Consider the following 17906-nt stretch of genomic DNA (forward strand, 5'->3'; position numbering starts at 1 on the left):
TGCCTGCCACAGGTTGTTCCCTCTCAGTTAACGAATTAACCTTGCACCAAACTTTTTTTGAAACTATTTTATTTTTAAAGTTGTTTAACCTAGCAGTGATGGTCAGCATGAATGTAAAGGTCAAAACACAGGTTAGAAAGAATGCATTATTTCCTTGCTTTTTATTTTTGAATGGGTTTGTGTCCTGACAGGAGCGTGGTATGACTGAAATTCTAGACGTAGTTTCTCTCCCTCTCTCTCTCTCTCACATACTCCCTCTCAGATACAGAAAAATACAGAGCACTCTGTATTGAGAAAACTGTGTTATTCCCCCACTCCACTTTTCAATAATAATATGATAACCAGGCTCATTTTACTTAAAAAGGATGCATTTGAGGTTCCCAGTAAAATGAGAACAAGGCATCAGACCCTAATTTGGACAAGTTGTTTCAGTGATACCAGATACCAATGATACCTGATATTTTAGGGACAAAAATGATGACCTGGAAAATGAGTGGGTTTATGTGATTTTTAAAATACGTCATTTCTAAATCCAGATTGTGTTGACGGTTACCTACAGCATTCAGCACATATGGAAATTGGGCCATCATGTCTTCATAGGGGCATCATTTATGCACAACAGCATTTATGCATGTATTTCCAGTAATAAAAAATAGAAAAGGTGCTAGATGCCCACAGTTCTGACAGGACAGCTGCTTTCAGTACCCAGGTCTATCAGCAATTGACCCTTGAATACAGATTTAACAGCACCATTATTTATACTGGAGAACAGCAAAAAGCCTCAGGTGCTAATGTCACTGAAATGTCATTCACATATGATATTCTTTGTTGATGCAGTGCTTTCAAGGCTGAGACAAGATTCATTTGAAACACATCTAAAAAGGAGGGTAGTAGAGTGTTCACGTACCCTCCAGCTTGTGGATACCCCTGGCTAAATGCTCAAGAAAATGACATCTGTGCTGCCACTCATGCCAGCACTGAGAAGGCAAGAGGCAAGGTGATGCATGTGGGGACAGCAAGAGATGTGTGTAGAGCTGCTTGTTTTGTTGTACAGAAATTTAGACTGCAGCAGACATACTGATTTTGAAAACATCCTTCATCTCAGTGACTTAATAAACAGTGGCAGATGCTGCTAAACTCCACTAGTTGGGTTAAAGCCTACAAGGACATCAATTAATAGAGAGCTTATTGCTTCTGACACACTAATCAAGAAGTTTTGTTCCCAGAGTAACTGACCTTGGTTGGGGGAACAAGCATAAGTGAAAACAAAAAATTAGAGAAATCTGTGTTTCCGACCTAGCAGATGTTACAGTATTAATAACTGACGGGATAACACCATAACCGGTATGAGCACTTCTGAGAATGGGATCCCATATTCCTTGTTTGCTGAGCAAGTGTCTACTAATTACTGTGCCTGAGTTCAGCTCCCTGCCGATAGTGTACAATGGCTTAAACTACTGGAGGGGAAGATGCCATGTCAGCAGTGTCGAGGTGTGGCCAGAAAAAGCTTTTTCAGCGCTGGTGTCTGATGATCAGAAGAACCATCCTACCTGTGCTGTTGTTTGTGTGATAGTAATGAACAGAAGCCCAGAACAGGATGTGAGCTCAGTGCATCAGCAGGGTCTGTAAATCATGCAACAGACTGGTGATGGTGCTAAAGGCAGGTTCAGGGTTAGGTTTTGTTTTTTTTTATTTTTGATAGCAAGAGCAATTAAGTAGCAAGAGCTGTTAAAATTGCTCTGAATTCTGACTATTGTAATTGCTCATAATGCCATGAGTCAACTAAGCAGCAGCATTGCAGAATCTTAGTTTTCTATAGAGTACATTATTCTTCTGTGTCTTAAATTAGTGCTTATTTTTGCAATGCCATTTATTCCTTGATTGTTATGTGACTGAAGGGAAATGAGTAGTGGGGTGCAGTGCAAATAATTGCTTAAAACTTAGTGAATCCTGAGAACAGCATGAAGAGATGCTATATTAGCTTGAATAAATTTTCTGTGGGAATTATGAGCTGAGCAGGAGCAGGGAGGTGGTGATGCAGTGTGCAGCTCTTTGAATGTAATGCTTCAGGCAATGATCTTTCAGAGCATAAGCTTCTTAAAGAATTAGTTTTTTTACTTATTATAAGGTACCTGATGGAGAGTGCCTATCACATTAAAGGCTGGGATCCAGTTTTCGCTCTCACCTCTGTGTAGAATTGTTTCATTTCTGTGGTTCCAGGTGGGACCAGAGCCATGCTTTTTCGTTTGGCTAAAACTGAGAACTGAACCTGGGCAGTCTGCTGTAGAGGAAGGAAGGAGCAAGATGAGAACAGTGTTCAGGACTGATGTTTAACCTGGTTTTGTTTCTACCATTTTCCTTCCCACCGTTTTAGTTTTTGGCTTTCTGATAGTGCCAGCAACTAGGGTTGGTGCTTGGTGCAAAGAACAACTTTTTGTTGTGATGGCTCAGCTGGGTTCCTGCAGCTCTTCTCAGTCTTTGCTTTCCTATCTGCGTGTTAAGCAGCCTGTGCCCTTCAGCCCCTGAATTTGATGGCTGGGCTGCATGTGGTTTGAAAAGCCCTTCAAAACCCAACTGTAGATGCTGATGCTGATGCAGAGTGGCACAACCTTTCTTAGGCAGAAGCAGCCACAGCTTTGGTGCTTACTTCTGCTCCCCATTACCTCCTTAACATTGCTAAGGGAACAGCCATATGAATTGTACTGGCTCTCCATCACCTGCTGTGCTCTGGATCCTGAGTTCTGGAAAGGGTGCAGTGCCCCCCAGCTCCATGCCTGGCTTTTCCAGAGTGTGTCTGGAAGAAGAGGATGGTGCAGGGTGATGTGGCCTGGCGGTGAAATGCTGGCCCAGGCTGCTGGGGGGGGCAGGCAGAGCTGGTGCTGCAGGCAGGGGCTCCTCCTTGGGGTGTCATTCACAGGGCTGTGGTTTCGTTGGCTCAGACACCGCTGTGTTTTGGCTGCTGCCGGCTGCTGCTCAGCTGCCAGCAAAGCTGACTTCACACCTCAGTTAAGTGATTATTGACACTTACAGGTTTCTGATGAATCCAGTGTGTTTTCAGTCTTTGCTTTCTTGGTCTGTACAAGGGCTTTAACTCACAGTGTTCCTCCCTGCAGGGTCTCTGTTTCTTCTTTCGCAGGGTGTTTTATTCTGGCTTTAGACTCTAGATGTCTAAGCCAGCTCAGCATAGACACATATGCTATGATTCCTCTGTTTAGTTAAGCACTTGCTTAAATCCCCTTGTTTTTGTAGAGGCCATGTGTTGGGGTAATGATTAAATCCCTTCTGGAATGGAGATCCAGGATACTCTGGATAAGGTATACGGCTTACATTGTGTGACACTGCACCTTGTGATTATAATCTTGAATCATGACATGAATAATGATTTTATCATTATTTGAGATGCAGAATCCATTCCAAGGTTTGAAAAAAAACTCCAAAGCATTTGATTGGTGAAGATCTTTTCCTTGTAGAAAAATTATTTTGGGTATAGTACTAATGCTTAATTATTTGCTTTTCAAACTGCATTGCTCTCTGTGGGATTATATAAGCCTTAAATTTCACCAAGCAGAACAGATGAACAAGGAAAAAAATTATCGAATTTCTATAGCCATGTACCAAATTGACAATCAGATTTAAATGAAACCAATTAACATTTTTCTTTTTTCCACTCTTTCCCCAGAAGGCAAATTAAAAACAAATTAAAAGTCCTATCTTAAAATGAAGCATCCTTTGGTTTCAACAGATTTCATGTGAACATATGAACCTGAACAGCCTGAAAGGGTACTCTGAAACCTCAAAAAAGCCCTGGTCGATCTGTCTTGATGAGAGGTTTAGCCTCATTCACCGAATCAGAAGCAAGCAATGCCGTCTGTATTCACTTGGGTAAGTGCTCTCTTTTAAAAGTCAGGAAATTGTTTCATGAGAGGTAACTTCAAAAAGCCCTATAAATGCAACACGGGTTGCAACAAGGTTGTCTTCTAAAATATAGACTTTGTTTGCGTATGTTATGTGTTCTGTAAACTTTTTTTTTAGGGAAAAATCTTTCTCTATGAGGCTCTTCATTTTCCTTTGCTTTTCTAATATTAATATGAAAACAAATTGCTTAATGGTGAGTTGTGAGTAGTAATTCATACAGAGGAAGATGGAAATTAAGGAGATAAGCTGAGAAGCCGACAGTGTCTTCTTTGAGCGGAGATGACTTGCACATTTGCAAGCAGCATTACTTATAAAACTTCATTAACTGCCTCTGGGACAAAATAGTACATTTCTGTATAAGGGTATGTTTGTTCAACACTTTAGGGGTGATATGTGGCGAAGCGATAGTAGTAAAGGCAGTTGTGGCTTTACTTGAAAATGTTTGCAGTGTTTATGATATTTACAGCACTTGAGATTGAAGTTTTCACTCTGTACAGAACAAGTGCTTTCTCAGGTAGCAAACCCACATACACAGCCTGTTTCTGTGCTAAGAAAACATTCTGCTTCCCACGAGGATGAGGGAGATCAGTCCTCAGAATACATCAGGCCTCTGGCCTTTTGCATTACCCTTCAGCACACAGCTGCATTAGGAGAATGATCGCTGGAATCTGGAGCCTGTTTCACACAGATCACCACATAGCTGCTGCCTAATAAAACTGTCTTTGCTGTACTGGGAGCCAGCTTTAGGTTTGAGGTGTATTGAAGCACTTCATCTCCCTTGAACCAGTGCAATTTATTTCTGTGATTTTGCTGCTGTGGAATACAAACTGTGGATAGCAGGGAATAGTGCCTGGGTGGCATTTCTCAGTGATTAGTACATGGCAGTTAACACCAGCAATTAGAGTGAAGTGGATGCAGAGAGCACTGCAGTCAAAGGGAGCATTTTTTGGTTAATTTGGGTGGGTTTATATTTGGCTTGAGATTGTATTGAGCTGTAAAGACCTCCTTAGAGGTTGAGGGGCTCTCAGGTTTTGTTCAGCAGCACTGCTCAGTGGCAAAACAATAACATACCCTTTAGGGATAGATCAGGTATACAGAGAGGAGACTCCTCTTGACTACTGTTGCTTCATATTTTCTGAATGTTCTTTGCAATCCATTTCAAATTGTATTTACCTATATTAATGCAAAATATAGGTTTACATGATTTTTTTTTCTTATCAGCTTTTCATGTTCCTATGGAAGTTAGGAGAGATGCTCAGTTCCAGACTTTACCTGCTTGACAGTAGTACTGACTTATTGCCTGAGGGCCCTTTCAGTGGTCAGTAGGGAGAGGCAGGCACATTCAGTTGAAAAATCAGCTAAGCTAAATAACATTCTGGAGGTAGGTCTAGGTTTCCTTTGATTATAGAGGAAGACTGGATAACGTGTCTGCTGACTTTAGAAGTCTTGGTAAAATACTCAAAGTTCAGTGGAATTAATCTAGAGCTTTCCCTTCAAGCTGCATGATCATCAGTATTAGACTTGAGCTTCTATGTTAATGTCCCTTTTCCATGTTGCGTTGTATCAAGTGTGGGTTGAGAATGGTATTTTTGTTGAACTGGCCAGTAGGTACAATGCAGAGTTGATTTTGTCTGTGTTAGGAAATGCAGATTTGGCATGAATCTGACCAGCACAGAGATATTTTACTAATGATTTTGAACAAACCTGAGCTAGTGCCTGTATACCAGTGCTTTATATGTGGTGCTGTTTTGCACCAGCTCCGGGGAACCTGAATGCCAGATTTTCTGTACTGGTGGAACAGTAGGACTTAGCAGAGATTGAAATTGATGTTGGCTCTCCCATCAGATGTCAGAGACACACATGCAGTTAGTAACAAACCATGATGCATCACATGAAACAGCAAAAAAATAAAAGGGAAATACTTGAGATTAAGGAGAAGCAGTCTTCAATCCAGCTGCTTCTGCAGACTTGGAGCTCATTACTGCATAGTTCTTCCCCTCAGACTCACTTCCTTTAGTTTATGACAGACAGAAAAGTAATTTTGTTCTGAGTAAGACAAAAAAACTCTTTAAACATTTTTGTTATCCCATACACTTCATGAAGAGCAAACAGGGAGCAGCTGCATCCAGTGAAGAACATTCTCTGTGGAGAGGATGGATACAGGACAAATGTGAAAGTTCAGTGTGAATGTTGCTGGGAATCCTGAACTGAATCCATATATCGCTAAAACTGGAACAAAACATGCTGCTTAGGCTTTGCCTCCTCAAATGCTATGGAAGAGGTCACTTGTGAATGCCAGCGAGCAGTCTCTGGAACATCTGGGCATCCCTTTAGATTAGTTATAGTTGCTTCCACTACTGGGAGACAGCAATGTTTTTGCTTTGGAGACAGGATTTCCCAGTGTGATACATAATTGCAATATGCATTAGTGAGCTCTAGTTATTAGTGCTAAATCTACTTACATTAAGCTAAGTCAGTTACAAACACCACAGGCAGGCATTCAAGCTGGGATAACATAAATGAATAGGATTTCAGAAATTTACCAGTAGAGGTTTAAAGAGTCTCACTGCAATATAGTATAAATGCTGTTTCAGGTGCATCCTAAAGTGTAGGGGTTTTATGATCCAGGCAGGGGGTGCTTCTTTTTACCCTGAGCTGCAGAGCTCAGTTTTCTTCCTTTGAAAAAGAAGGGGAGGAGGGGGAGCACAGAATGGGAAAGCTGGACCTTAACATGCGTGTGTTTATAGCTCTGTCCTGTGATCACTGTGGGAGCTGGAGTACCTGCAGTTAGACTGGATCAGCTACAGGTGCCAACTAGAGCTGTGCTGTAGAAGACAAAGCAGCTTTTGTGCCACTTGAGCACTCGCTGCGCTCCTGGGTGATTCAGGGGCTGGTGGGATGCTTTGTTCGGTGCAAGCTGCAGCGCAGTGTTTATTCTGAGTGCAAGGCTCTGTGTACCATGACCCTCTGTGAACCCTGGGAGCCAGGACCAGCCAAGGGACACTGCTCCTTGCTGTGCTGCACTCTGTCCCGGGTCAGCGTCCCTGCCCTGCTGCCGGCGGGGAACGATGCCAGTGAGCCCTTCCTTTGCACTCACGCACAGGCTGGGAGAGATGGTCCTGCAGGTGCTGGTTCTGCTGTTTGGAAGCCCACCTCTACCCCCACTGCAGGGGACTGCATTTCTCTCTGTAACCGAGCGCCCTTCTCCTTTGCAGTAAAAATAGGGCCAATGTCTTTGACATGTTTTATTTTACTGTTGATGGAGGCAGCAGCTGCTGTCTCCTGATGGTGGGGAAAGGCCTCTCTAGTCTTCTGTGACCTCCACACCTTTGTTTTAAAATCAAGGTATCTTTTTAAGTAACACAAAATCTTTTTTAGGAGACCTGATTTGTTTATCTTTTGCCTGCTACATTATCCCTTAGCATGATTGCATGTGAGCCAGGCATTTTGCAAACCAGTTCCTTCAGAGATGACTTTATTTTCTCCCCTAAATATCTGTTGTTGGCTAAATCTCTCTTCAGGCATGAATTTGAGCTGTTACTAGAGTGCCAGAAGATATATCAGCCTCTTCTTTACCCTCATCTGTATTTTTTTTTCTGTTTTCCACCACCAAAACCTCCCTTTACAGTCCACACAAGTAGCAATCTGTTTGGACGCAGCCTGAGGTTTGCCTACAGCAAAGCATCCAGCCCTCTGGATTGTACCAGCTGGTACAGTTAGAAGTGTATTATCGACACATGTGGCCATCAGATGCTGGCAGGCTCTTCACTCTAGTGCTGTAACTGCCCCCAACAATTCGCATGTTGTTCATTTTAGCCAGTTTCTCATTCCTAAGGGATTACACTGGTCTTTGTCCATCAGTGTCCCTTCTGTAGAAAGCCACGTGCAGACAAACGTGTCGATTCACTTAGTTAACTTCTGAACTTTTTTCCTTATGTGTGTTGAATGTATTAAAAGAAAACTCCTCTCTTTTCCTCCTACACGGCTGTATGGGTTAGAATCCTGTGAAATAGAGTTGTTCTTAAAAGCACACTAGGCTATTTTTGCAAACCCTGTCTCCCAGGACACGCAAAAGGGAAGATGGCTGAGCAGAAGACCACCTCATAGGATATCACTACACTGTGCTTAACCAGTATTACAGAAAGTGTCATACCATATTGGTAACTTCCAAAACATATTATCTTCTGAACGTTGTTTCATCGGTTGAATTCTTTTTAGTTTACTAGTATGTCATCTCTGTAAAACATTTAGTGCTGGCCTGATGTCATACCATAGTGTATGACGTGATTTAAAATGTATCGCATTTTACGTATTGATGCAAATAGCCAAAATTATTTCATACTCACACTGTTTCTAAGGATTACTGTGGTGTAGTGTAGCAGGTGCTCTGACAGTACACTTAAGAGTTCTGCCCTGCAATGGTTTGTGTGTGAGAGATAAATGCCGTGCTGTTAGTACATAGTGGACGGTCTCAATTGGCACAACTGGTTCAAGTGCTATTTAAAAATCTTGATTCTCTTCTTAGCACTACACATGTGTTAGTTTTGTTAAAGTTTAATGTGTAGCACATGATTTGAATCACATTTGGAACAAGATTGAAGGAGTATGAAGGAAGAGAACATCCTGTTTTACGGAGTAGAGAAGGCCTGTGGTCCAAACGTGATTCCAGTGGTAAATACCAGATATTTTTAGTTTTAGTGCACCCTGTGTGAGCCAGTGGGCTGTAGAAGGTGGGAATATGGCACAGTCTTGTAAAATATGTCTTCTCCTTGCAGAGGTAGAGACTGAGACAGTCCTGCTGTACGATGGGGCTGTTAATTTTTCTTCTTCTTTGGCATCTTCACCCAATTAGCAGCGATATTTCTCTTAAGTCTATATAACAAATCCTCTACTGTTGTAAATTGGTTATTTTTAAATTTTCTTTTTTTACTTGTGTCTTCCTGTCTGCAGAGAAAGAGAGGCATTTGGTACTTGTGTCGTGTCCACACTGGTGGTCATTGTGGCTCATCTTTGTAACACCAGATGATAGAAATGGTGTGAAATATGCCAGTGTTTTACAAAAGAGTATTGTATAAATTTTAAATATATTTACTCTTCTGTTTATGCTTTGCATATTGGAAGTTTGTGCAGTGGGGACTGAGAAAAGTATTGTAAACTTGTCAAGAAAAAAGCAAATTGAAAATAGAGAAATATATATAAATATAAAATTTATTTTATATTTATAAAATAAATTACTGATATTATTTTATATTTATAAAATAAATTACTGATATTAATATCAGTAATGACAGCACATAGATTCCAACATTTAATTTACTGCCTTATAAATTTTGTCAACTTCTGAATTAAGAAAATGCTCTTTGGGAAGTTTGTCAGCCTGGCTAAAAGTGGTTTGGTTCTTGACTTGAAAGGAGCCCTTTGTTCTAATCATACTGCCTTGAATTTTCTGTTTAAGCCAGTTCATCCTCAGAATGTTCTACCCACTAACAGTTCTTCTTGCAGCATTAATAGTTACATGTTTTTTGGTGGTGTTTTTTTTTTTTTTTGGGTAGGCTAGGCAGTGATGACAACCAGTTTGAGGTTGGCATGGCCAACAGTGGGTGTGAGGTGCATCGCTTTGACCCCAGCATCAAGTCAGCGCACATTCAGGAGGGTCGGCACCTCTGGTACCATCGCCTGTCCATTGACTGGAGGGATCCCAATCCAGCCATTGCTGCTCACAAGCTTCACAGCAACACAAAGAAGCTGGGCACGATATTGAATGAATTTGGACATCAGAAGGTAAGGACTCGGGTGTCAGGTTTCTGACTGCAAGATTATGTGTTGAGAAAGCTGCAGAACTTCCTCCTTGCTGTCTAAGGAAACCATGCACTTTCCAAGGTTTTCTCCTGATAATGGGTCTTTCTTCAGCAGTACTTTTAATGCATTTCTTGTACAGGTGCCTTTTCTGTCTTGCTTTTTCTGTGTGCTGATAACAGCCACCCTGATTTTAAATCACTAGCCATATACTAGACACCTTCTTCTGCCTCCTCCTTCCTTTTCCTTTGAACTAGCTGGTGACATTGGGTGCTAGCACTTCTAGTCCTGTGGTCTTTGCCTCAGTATGAACTCTGGAGTACTTACACAGACAAGTTTATAAAGAGAAAAAAATATTTGCAACAATAATTAGAAGAGGTAATGGATGGGTTGTTTACATTTTCAAGGTCACTGGTCCTAATTACAGTCATCAACAACAAAAACATCCTGTTTTGAAATTGGCAGCAGTCTGTGGGGTTTTTTTTTTAGCATTTCCCAGTTTGTTTTTAAAGAACTAGAAAGACTTCAAAAATCTTCAAGTCTCAAATAACTTTTGCCAGAATATAGTTGAAGTTCCTTAGGTTGCTTTTAAGAGAGTTTTTCCTTCTGAGGATACACAAGCATGAATTCAAATGCTTATGTACTTCATTGCCTGCAGCTAGTTCTGCTTGCCTTTGTTTTTTAAGAAATAGGCAGCCTGAGCCAAGGAGGGGCTCTTCTGTAAGACTTACAAAGCAAGCAGTGCAATGTTTGTTTGGTTTGTTATTAAGAGATGCAGTATGTCATTTTCAGTTCACTTCTTGCTTTTCTTTAATATTTTCATTTGGCTCAGCTCTACTGATTGAACCATTTTGAAGATAAGAGCAGAAAAAAGAAGCCTTTTCCTACTTCTTAGGCATACTGTGACTATACTAGGCTGTGCATTAGCAAAACATCTGAGGAGACAGAGATGGCTTTTCCTTGATGTGTGCCTTACATTCTTTGTTTTGATTTTAGAAGAGTTACTCGCAGAGCAAATAATTAATGACCTGATCCAGTGCAAGTCTTGTGATATATCAGACCTGTGGGGAACAGTCAGTCTCAGGTTATCATGGTGATACAGAGTGATTGTAAGACCTTCTGTGAACAAGAAGAAGGTAGCAATGAATTCTGAGTGTGTAACTTTCTGGGCAAGAGTTAGCTGACATGAAAACATCTGGCTGGAGGGCAGCCAAGGATCATAATGCACACGTAACACATGCAACCAGGCTTTCTTCTAGCTGTGTACACATGACATGGGATTTGGTTAAGTGTGTTGACGCATTATGAACAGTGTATACAGCCTCTTGCTCTGTTAGCGTTTGAGCAGCTCCCCTGTGCGAAACTGTGGCTTAACGAAGTTGGGAACTGACTTTCTCCTGGTGAGGATAAAGCTGTTGCACATCCTGCAACCTTCTGGTACTATACATTTGTGAAATACCTGAATGTGCTGACTGTCCTCACGTTGTTCTGTTTAGATTTTCTTGAATTTAGAAGGCAGCCTGAGAACTTGCATGTTGCGTAAAGACACCAATAAGCTCAAATTTATGAAGAGAGCATCAAAGTAAATACTGTGACATTCAAGTTTTCATTCTTCCGGTGAATGTGAGTGGAATATTCCCTTGGCTGAATAAATAAGTTAATTCAAAACAGTTCCACAGAATATTTTCCAAAGCACTTTTTTTTTCAATTAGAAAGTTAAAACATGCTCTTTGTCCTGTTCTTTTTAATTTAAAAAATCCTTCCACTTACCCTCAACTTTGTTCTATTCCCACTTCAAGGCAGGAATTCCGGGCAGCTGCATTTGAAGTTAATGCCTCATTTTCTCCTTGCTTTTATTCTTTAAGATTTGGGACTTGATCCAAGACCCTGCAAGTGACTGAAACTATTTCCACCAATATTAGAAGATCAGGCTGATGCAAACAGCACAGACAAGGCCTCCTGGAGTGCTTGAAAACAAAACTTGCAGTTTGGGGGTTTTGTGTGCAAGAGAATCAAAGGTCTTGAATGGGCTTGTTTGCACACTGACTCAGATGAGAGCACACCTGCTATTCTGCAGACAGTGCTAAGACCTCATCCACAGAAAGGGAAACCCATCCTGATATTTTGGCAAGAAATACAAACACTTTTTGGTGTTAAGAGTGGATGTGTGGAAACATTAAAAGATCTCAATCTTTCTAACTGTCTATGTGGCATAACAGTCCTCAGTTCTCTGAGGAATGTGAACAGCCTGAGGGTAGAGGACTTATCTAGTACTATATCTAGTACTATATTAGGATGTGGCTGACAAAGGAAACATGTAGTCAGAATATTTTTGGGAACTGTTAGAGTGTGAAATCTCTTAAGCCCTGGGATAATCTCTGAAAGATGTCATGGAAGTTTTATTTCCTGATGTACAGTTTTAAATTGAAAATTTAGTGGTGTATCTTCTGAGAAGAGCAGTATTTTATTGGCCACAGGAAAGGATAAAGATGTAAAAATTGATCTTGCTCATCTTCCCTTCCCTGCCCCCCACGCTCAATTTTTTTACTCAGTGTGCACGCTCTGTATTGCATTGATGATGAACAGTGAAAAAAGGGAGAAGGGCACTGAGTGCACATGATTCTTTTTCTATTGCAGTGGCGTTCAGCTTTGTGGAAGCTTTCCTTTTCATATTTTCTGACTACCTACTGGGTTGAGGTTGCTACAATGCTGGTGTTCCCCATGGATTAGTGATCAATGGATGGGGAACTCACCTTCCTACAGAGTCGTTGGATAATTCAAAACAGAAGGGATCTTAAAGGGTCTATAGTTCAGTCCTCTGCTCGATGCAAGGCCAACTGTGAAGTCAGACCAGGTTGTTCAAGGCTATATCTGCTCTCGTCTTGAAAAACACTGAATTTTCTCCAGAACAGAGACTGCCCAACTTCCCTGGGCCAGCTATTGTCCCGCTGGACTGTTCTAATTATGAAAATATTTTTCCTTATATCCAGTCTGAAAGATCCTGATTTGAGTCTATGCCTATTGTCTCTTGTCCTACTTCTAAGCACTGCTGAAGAGCCTGTCTCAGCTGTCTTGATGACCTCTTTGTAGGCTCTACAGGCTGATGTTTTTTCCCCTAACAAAGCTGATGCTTTTTCCCTCTGTCTAGGTTGAACAAGCCCTGTTCCCGCAGTCTCTCCTTGCAGCCATCTTGGTGACTCCCAGCTGAGTTCTCCTCAATTTATCATTGTGTATATTGTGTTGTGGGAACCAAAACTAGATGTAGTATCTCGATGTGCTCTCACAAGTGACATATACAGGGATATAATCACATTGCTTGGGTCACTGCAGGGAGTCCTTCCTCCCCAGGTGCAGGACTAGGTGTTTGTCCTTGTTGAATTTCATCAGGTTCCTGTTAGCCCATCCTTCCAGCCTGTCTGGGTCCAGAGCAGCTCTGCCCTAATGTGTCTTTATTGGCTGATCTCACCAATTTGGTGTCATCCATAAATATGGTAGAAGTGTCATCGAACTCCTCATCTAGGTAACTGATAAAGGAGTTAATCAGGATGAATCCAAGTATAGGCCCTGTGACACCCTACTTATAACTGACTTCCAGGTAGAGTACAATCCATTGTACTCATTGTTCATCCAGACTGTAATGTCCTAACTTGGATACAAGCCTACTGTGGGACACAGCGTTGAGTATATATCCCAGTGCCCTTCTAAACCACCAGTCACAGCTGGTTCCATGGTCTTGCAAGGGAATCATCAGATTTAATTTCAGCTACAGGGGGGCTAAGTTATCTAAATAAACCATTCACCTAGTCCCAGCATGGACTGGTGTTATGTATGGTGTCAGTGTCTTCCTCAAAAGGTTGCTATGTAGCCCAGATTTTAGCATGGAATAAAACTGTAAGGGAAAGACCATATTGAAACGTGAGCTCCTTCTCCCCACTCTAACATTATCCCCTGTACAAAAAATCGTAATCCTTAACCAGAAATTCAAACCAAACTACTACATGTATTCTCTATTCCAAAGATTGTGCTATAAAGCACAATTTAAAAACTTTGACAGAAAGGCCCTGAACAGCAGAAGCAGGCAAGACTTCATTCTGTCCTGAATGGGCATGCATGTTCACACATACAAACTCTTATTTCAGTAGCAGTTTTCCTCTCTCTGGAGCTCTGTAGGGTAAGTCCTATGTGATGTCCTCAGTCACTGCTATGAATTTGCATTCCCTGTCAGTACGGCTCGGCAGCAGATGAAATGGCTCCTGGTAAAATAAATTAATCTGAAAAGGAGAATCCGAGAATACAAAGTAAAACCTTCATTTAATCAGGGCGTGCTCATAGCCGTTACTTTCAGGGGACAGCAGAGTTACATTCACTTCCTGCCATTCAAGTAATCTTGAACAAATTCTGTAAGAGACCAAACTGTGTCATTATTTGTTATGAAAAGAAATGCAAAGCAATCTTTATGTCCTGATTTTGATTTGAAGGCTTTAATTTACACTGTCTCTTTGTGAAGATTTTTTTCTGTGACAACTTGGCTAACAGGTATCTGCTTTATTTTATTGAATAGGCTTAGATTTAGGATTTCAAAAGGAAAAAACCTCCTTCCCTTCACCTGTATTTAATACTCAATACAACTTCAAACACTACACCCTGAAGTCATTTTGATTAATAACATCATCTCCTCTTAGAGAAGTAATTTATCATTTGCTCCTCTCTTAAAGCAGATACTGTAGAATCTATTTTTATGCTGCACTTTAAGTTTTGTGAAGACTGGTGTGAAAGAGCAAATATTAAAGAAAGATTTCCAATTTTGGTTTAAAATTGGCTCTTTTGGCAGTAATTTAATAATCTAAAAGTCCAGGGAAAATGTATCACAGCTTAGTTGGCATGGAGATTTATTTAACAAAACAAAAACTTTACTCTTCAGGGTGGGAAACATCCATGTTCAAGTTTTGTAGAAACCAAATTCGTACAATTACTCTTTTACTATGTGTACCTCAGGACTACAGGGGCCAGAATAGGCTTATGAATTCTTGACCCTGCCTAGACAAAATCATTTAACTTTGATTATCCCCTGCAAGGGTAGACTTAGGTATTGCACAGGGAGCTGTGAGTTTGTTAGTGTGAGTTACGGGGGCTGCTGTGTCCAAGTTCAATGGGTGAGTGCCACCAGGGTTTATACACTCAGCTCAAGCTGTCATCTTAACGCACAGAAGTCCTCAGTACCAGCTGATGAACACCTGCAGACTGGTCTATGTCCTGGTGTGAAAGCCTGAGCTCAGGATAAGAAGCCAGGAGCTCAGAAGCCTGGGAGCTCTGCGGGAGGTGAGTCCTTGTCCACTGTTTCTGCTGCAACCAGGGAACAGCCCCTTTCGCCTTGCTGGAGCTGGAGGCACAAGTTCAGATCTGCTCTGCTACATGTGGCTTAGTGTCAGAAAGAACAAATGAGACAAGGTCTTTTGACTTGTTGCATCACAAATCCTTCAGTAAGTTCTGTCTTGAAAGGGTTTAATTTTTTCTCTGCTTTTTATGCTTATTTGGGGCTTCTCTAAGATCTCAGTTCTAGAAGGAAAAAACCCACTCTTCGTCTGATTTTTAGCCTTGTTATTTTCACATCCAAGTTTTCTCGTGCAGTCAGTGGTCTTTAGGCTTAAGTGGCTTTTTATCTGCAGCTGTTATTTACCATTCCCATATGGTTGTGAAGAACAGCCTTGGCTTTTAGAGGGTTATCATACCGGCCTTTCTAAGACTTCTCTGACATGAGAGATCCTGTGTTTCCTATAATATCTTATTAGTGTTGTGCTGCCCCTCCTGCAGCTGGGACATCAGCAACTGATACTATTCAAAAGTCCCAGTGGTGTCTGCTGGGTCATTCTTATCTTCTCCTTCTGGGGCACTTTTTTTTTGTGTACTCATCAGGCCATCTCCTTGTTATATCAGTTTCTGAATGGCACAGTAGAAGGAGTTTTGTCCCAGAACACTGTTTTTTTAAAGTGTAAATGGCTGGTCCTGACCTATTTGTAGTAGGAGTAACTGCAAAGTAAAGTCCTGTATTAGCACTGGACCCTTTTGCACCAGGCAGATGCAATACCGTAGCATTTAGAGCTCGTAGTCTAAATAAATGACCTGCCAAAGAATGGAGGAACATGAAACTCACCTCCATTAACCTAAATTTCTACATTTGAGTTAGCTCTTGAGTTCTGTATAAACTCAAGTGAAACTGTTAAGGTGCAGTTTGTCTCCCTCAAGGGCAGGTATTTAAAAGAGGCTGGATGATGTGGCCTGTACATCTCAGGTTGCCTTTCAGAAATTCCTGTTCTTCTCCGTGGTCCTTTGTCCAAGGGAACTTGGACAACTGTTTTGGGTTTAGATGTCTAAGGCTGGATGAGGTGCATCCCATCTTGAGTGACTTGTCCACAGACTCAGCTCTGTGCTTGGCATCTGACAAATCCTGACATCAGGACTTCAGAGGTGTGCTAACTAGTCTCACGCACCTGATTTCCAGGTTGTGCTGAAAGGGAGGGTGCAGGAGATGATAACATTGGGCAAGCTAGCCAGAATATGTAACTTTTTTTTTATAAAAGTCATCCCGTTAGAGCAAAAGCTCAGAGTGCTGGAGAACATGTTATTCTACAGTAAGCATCTGCCTCTAGATCTATAGTTTACGAGTTCTCGAGGGACTTACTGCCTGTGACACACACATTCAGTCCCTTTGAGGGTATGTTTGTAGATCCTGGGCCAAATCCATTCTCTGTGAAATGCGACGGATTTCCTTGGAGTGACAGCAGAGCTGCAGTTTGAGCATAAACTGGTGCTGTAGTGAACCTTTTTGTTTGGGTGTGCATCAGTGAGCTGGCGAATTTTACTCCACTTGCTGAAAAGAGGCAATCAAACTGATGCAGACATTTCCAGCTGCAGTTGGAAGTGCTGTCTTCTGTAACTTTGTAGTAACTTTGTAGTTGCCTCTGAGTAACCTCCAAGCTCCTGACATACAGTGTTTCTTCTCCTGGATGTATATATTTTTTCATTCTAGGGATAATGAAATCAAGGTGGTAATAGCTGTATATTTACTTAGTCAGCTGAGGCTGCTGCTGCCTAAAGTATTTTAATTGTAAGTGGGTTGAAGAGTTTGGCTGCAAGGAGAAATGGGCCATGTTTTGGGAAGCAAAGGTTCTTGGACAGTGATTTACTGCTCACTACCTCTCGCTCTCTGTGTTGTATACATGGAGTGCTCATACACATTCCTTTAAAGGGTTTTATCTTGGTCCCTTACATATCCTTTTGCCTCATTTAAATTCTCTCCACCAGAAGCACTTCTCAAGATATTGTTAAGAATATTGGTGTTTCTAGAGAGTGGCCTGGACTGAAGTGCTGTTTAGTATCCAATTGTCAGGCATGGAGAAAAGATGTTTTTAATGATACCATTGGCTGAATATAATGCAATCCATAGCCTTTTCCTCTCCTAGTAAAAGGGCTAGTGCAATGCCTGACTTGTAATGAAAGTATTGAAGTATTGCACTGTTGAAACAGAACTTGTGCAGGTCCTCTTAAAAAAAAAAAAAAGGCACTTTCAGAGTATATTATTGTCTGCTAAAAATTAAAAAGCAAGGACAATTTTTTAGGGTTTTATTTTCCTTTTTTTATTGTTGCTTTTGTTGTGGTTGTTAAGATCCTTCAGAAAAAAATCAGGTATTAAAAATCTGCTTTCCCCCAGCTCTACTAGAGGGCTGTGCAGACTGTGTTCAATTCCACCTTCTTTTCAACAGCAGCAGCATGCCACTGTTTCAGTGTCCAACAGTTGCATCCAGAAGAGTGTGGCACTCACTGCTGGCACTGTGTATTCATTGGTATTCTGCTACTGTAAGAAACCAGTCAGTCCTGGTTCCCTCCTCCCACCACAACTGGAGTTCGGCAGGAGCCTGGGGAACCTGCACTGCTTCTTGAGGTGGTACCAGATGAATATTCATGCTCCCCACTCCTGCTTAAGCCTGCCTTAAACACAGAAGTGTGAATCTGTATGGTTTTAATTTAACCAAGGTGCTGAATATTTGCTCAGTGTGGTGGTCCATAACATGACACTGGTTTAATTAGAATTGAGAACAATGCCTTTCTTATAAGCATTGCCATTTTTCTCCACTACCCATCTTTCTCACAAATTCCAGGGAATAATTGACATTAACAAGCTCTTTAGATAAATGTCC

The 17906-nt window shown here is 41.3% G+C and overlaps 1 protein-coding gene across 2 annotated transcripts in view; it reads left to right on the forward strand.

Annotated features, from left to right (window-relative positions):
* Positions 1–17906, forward strand: part of METTL24 (methyltransferase like 24) — a 48408-nt gene that overhangs the window by 21348 nt on the left and 9154 nt on the right. For both annotated transcript variants that reach the window (XM_032683817.1, XM_032683818.1), the window contains exons 3-4: positions 3743–3882; positions 9468–9696. In XM_032683817.1, coding sequence (XP_032539708.1) covers positions 3743–3882; positions 9468–9696 — 369 coding nt within the window. The remainder of the gene's footprint in view (positions 1–3742; positions 3883–9467; positions 9697–17906) is intronic.

Source organism: Chiroxiphia lanceolata, chromosome 3 (assembly GCF_009829145.1).
Source record: "Chiroxiphia lanceolata isolate bChiLan1 chromosome 3, bChiLan1.pri, whole genome shotgun sequence".
Taxonomy (NCBI): Eukaryota; Metazoa; Chordata; class Aves; order Passeriformes; family Pipridae; genus Chiroxiphia; species Chiroxiphia lanceolata.